The sequence below is a fragment of the Conger conger genome, chromosome 1 (genome assembly GCF_963514075.1).
Source record: "Conger conger chromosome 1, fConCon1.1, whole genome shotgun sequence".
NCBI classification, from domain to species: domain Eukaryota; kingdom Metazoa; phylum Chordata; class Actinopteri; order Anguilliformes; family Congridae; genus Conger; species Conger conger.
Window position 1 is genome coordinate 79141809 of NC_083760.1, and position 3433 is coordinate 79145241.

At 52.4% G+C, this 3433-nt stretch overlaps 1 protein-coding gene across 2 annotated transcripts in view; it reads right to left on the minus strand.

Moving 5' to 3' along the window:
* pianp (PILR alpha associated neural protein) overlaps positions 1-3030 on the minus strand; it is a 3926-nt gene extending 896 nt beyond the window's left edge. The window contains exons 1-5 of one of the 2 annotated variants that reach the window (XM_061236507.1): positions 2732-3030; positions 2252-2305; positions 1689-2101; positions 1376-1454; positions 463-606 (exon numbers count right to left, since the gene is read on the minus strand). In XM_061236507.1, coding sequence (XP_061092491.1) covers positions 463-606; positions 1376-1454; positions 1689-2101; positions 2252-2262 — 647 coding nt within the window. In that variant the 5' untranslated portion in view covers positions 2263-2305; positions 2732-3030. Of the gene's footprint in view, positions 1-462; positions 607-1375; positions 1455-1688; positions 2102-2251 lie in introns of both variants that reach the window. The other variant, XM_061236499.1, reaches the window with a different exon arrangement.
* Positions 3031-3433: the final 403 nt, after the last annotated feature.

A 3433-nucleotide genomic window follows, 5' to 3' on the forward strand; every position in this document is an offset into this window, starting at 1 on the left:
TATTTTTTCCCAACCCAGATTTGACCAATTAGCAGCTCAACAAGATCTCGAGCTGTTGAATTTGCTAGAATGTGCTTTGTTACGGTTGGAGTGCAAAACACATAGGATGCTTCTGTAGATCTCCAGGAACAGGGTCGGGCACCCCTGTTTTAGCGCCTCAATTGTCACCCCGTCCAGTCACAGAAGCCAATCTCGCATGCAGTTAAAAAAAAACAAAAAAACGTTTCCACCAGAAGTTCCCTCCAGCGCTAGACTAATCCTGGTTTGAGCTAACTCAGGCAAACATGCACGGATGCGCTGGAACAGAGCTAATGCTAACATGCAACAGCCGGGTCCTAAAAAAAAAACCCCAAACTCAAAAAACGGTAAGGAAAAGGGGAAACCCGAGCTCTGCTCCAGCTAGGGGAGGACCGCCTGACTACGTGCCCGGCATGGGAACTCCAGCTCGGGGGCGCCTCTCACCTCTCCCCGTCTGTGAAGGAAGGGGTGCTGTGCAGCACCTGCCTGCTGTCCTCCGGAGCCAGGGCGCGAGGGAGGGAGAGCGACAGGGGGGGGGCCCCGCCGCGGGACAGGGGGGGCGGGTGCCGGGAGCAGCTGCGGTCGTAGCTGAGGGGGGGGAAGAGCCGGAGAACAGCGCTTAATAAAGAGCAGACAGCGCGCTGGCACGGCGGCGGCGGAGAGGGAGATGGATGGCGCCGCTCGTACGCACTCCGGAGTGGAGGTCAGCGCTGTGCTTCACACCCCGGCTCAGAGAGGCTGTACTGTACTCTACGCTGAGCGCTGATGTCGGGAAATGTAGTACTCCGGCGGTTTCTAACGCTGGGGTGGTGAGGACGCCGCGCAGCCAATGAGAGGGTTAACGCTTGATATACGCACCGGGGCTGAGAGGGTTAACGCTCTTAACATACACTCTTGACACTGTGAGGATTAATGCACTTAATATACACACTGGCACTGAGAGGATTAACACACTTAATATACATACTGACACAGAGGGTCAATACATTTTATGCACACTGGTGCTGAGAGTGTTAACAATCGATGAGTTAATGCACTTCACATACACACTGGCACTGAGAGGGTTAACATACTTAATATACACTCTAACACTGTGAGCATTAACACACTTAATATATACACACTGGCACAGAGTGTGTCAATACATTTTATGCACACCGGCACTGAGAGGGTTAACACACTTAATGAACGTACTGACACGGCAAGGGACTAAATTTATACACCGACTTGATTTTGATCTGACCATGTGAGTGAACCAGTGACTGCCATATAAGATGAACAAAGACGCACACCCACACACACACACACACACACACACCCACACATGCGCGCATACACACACACACACAACTCTTACCAGAGCTTTGCGGTTATGATGACAGCTGTCAGAATCAACAGAGAGGAGATGGTCACTGTGACATAGAACTGTGGATCAACTGAAAGAGAGAGAGAGAGAGAGAGGGAAAGAGAGAGAGAGAGGTTTGTGCAAATGCGCCACATCTGGCAGAACTACAGTGCCGTGCCTGTTCTGTGAGTGGAAATAAAACCAAAAATCTCCACAATTTCGGTGAAACTATCAACTGTATAAACTATAAACTATAACTGGAAAAATCAATTTCATTACGCGGACACTTAATTTCCCAGAAGCCTTGTAACAAACACCAGCCCACCTTCATCTCCGTCGCTCTCGGCCTCTCCTTCTTCATCCTCCTCCCCCTCTTTTTTCCTCTCCCCCAGTAAGAGCTGCTGGGTCTTGGTGGTCGGGGGGTTCTGGAGAAGTTGCCAGGACTCGGTCGTCGGGCGCTGGAAGTCTCCCGCTTCCTGGCCAGACAGGAAATGAAGGGTCTCGTCCTCAACGGGGTGCGTTGGCCCCCAGATGACCGCCCAGAGGGGGGTGGGCGTGGCCTGGGTTGTGACGGACGGCTGCGGCGGGTGCGTGTCGATCCGCGGGTCTCCCACCCGGCGCCCTTCGCTCTCGCCTCCGTCCGCCTTCCGTTGGCCCCCGTCGCACGACGCGGGGCGGGTCGTCGCGGCGACCAGCAGGCAGCACAGGGCGGCCAGTCGGGTAACAGGAGAGATGGAGCTAAGGCGGAGGGAGAGAGGGGTTAAAACAGCCCCCGGGGTCGCCCACACTGACTGACCCGCCCCGTGTGGCACGCCACGCCACGCCACCTCCGGGGCGGTCGGCCGGTCAGTGTGTCCGTCCGTCCGTCCCTCTTGCCCTCTGTCTTACCATCTCTCCATCGCTTCAGCTGTTCACAGCACCCCTGCTCCTACGCTCATCTTTCTTGAAAGAGAGAGGAGGGAAGAGAAGTCTTTTCTTACACTTGAGACTGACCGACACGGAGGATGTAAACAGACTCTGACAGAGAAGCATAGTGAACAAACACACACACACACACACACACACACACACACAAAGGAGAGCACTCACAGAGCAGGCGATAAGGTCCAGACGAAACGAGCACTGAATTTAATGCACACGCTCTCTCGCGCACATCGCTCACACAGACACACACCTGTAAGCATCGGGCTGAGAATAGGCACACATGCGAGACGGGTTCCCCACAAAGACCCTCTCACTCCCAGACAGACATTGATCTCAGCGCTGGAGGCTGCCACACACACGGACCCGTAAAGCACGCACGTGCACACACACGCACACACGCGCACACACACATATACAGAGAAAGATAGCGGTTAACATGCCTACCTCTCGCTGCAGAAGAAGGGAGTGAGGGAAAGAGACAGAGCGAGAGGGGAGATGTAGAGGGAGTGGGAAAAAGCATTGGTTGCCTTAGCGACAGAGACATGTAGAGAGAGGGAGGGGGGAGACAGTGTTGGAGAGATTTAAATGCTAATTATGCTTTTTAACGGGTTCAATTAAATGGACAGAGAAAGAGAGAAAGAAGGAAATGGATTTGAAGACAGAAATAGAAGGAAGAAGAGAGGGGCTTATTAATATTCTAATTTTGAGGGAGGGGTGAGAATGATTCAATTATTTTTAGCGGAGCAGAATGTGAGCGAGAGAGCGAGAGAGGGAAGGAGAGAGAGCGAGAGAGGGAAAGAGAGTGAGAGAGGGAGAGTAAAAAAGAGAAAGAGAGCAAGAGAGAGAGGGAAAGAGAGAGAGAGAGGGGAAGAGAGAGAGCATGCATTAATTTACAACACAGACAGGTTGGCTATAACAGAAACAGATGGAGGAGCAGATATTCATAGGCAGACAAATGATAAACACTGAGTCAGTGGATCACAATTTGGCAAGTTTATTTCAAACAGTATTTATGAACAACAGTTATACAGAAAACAATCTGTCAATCTTCCCCGCCTTCTGCTTCTCCCCCTCTTCTCAATCTGTCACACTTCACTCCCCCCCCTCTCTCTCCATCTCTCTCTCCCTCCCTCCCTCCCTCCCCCT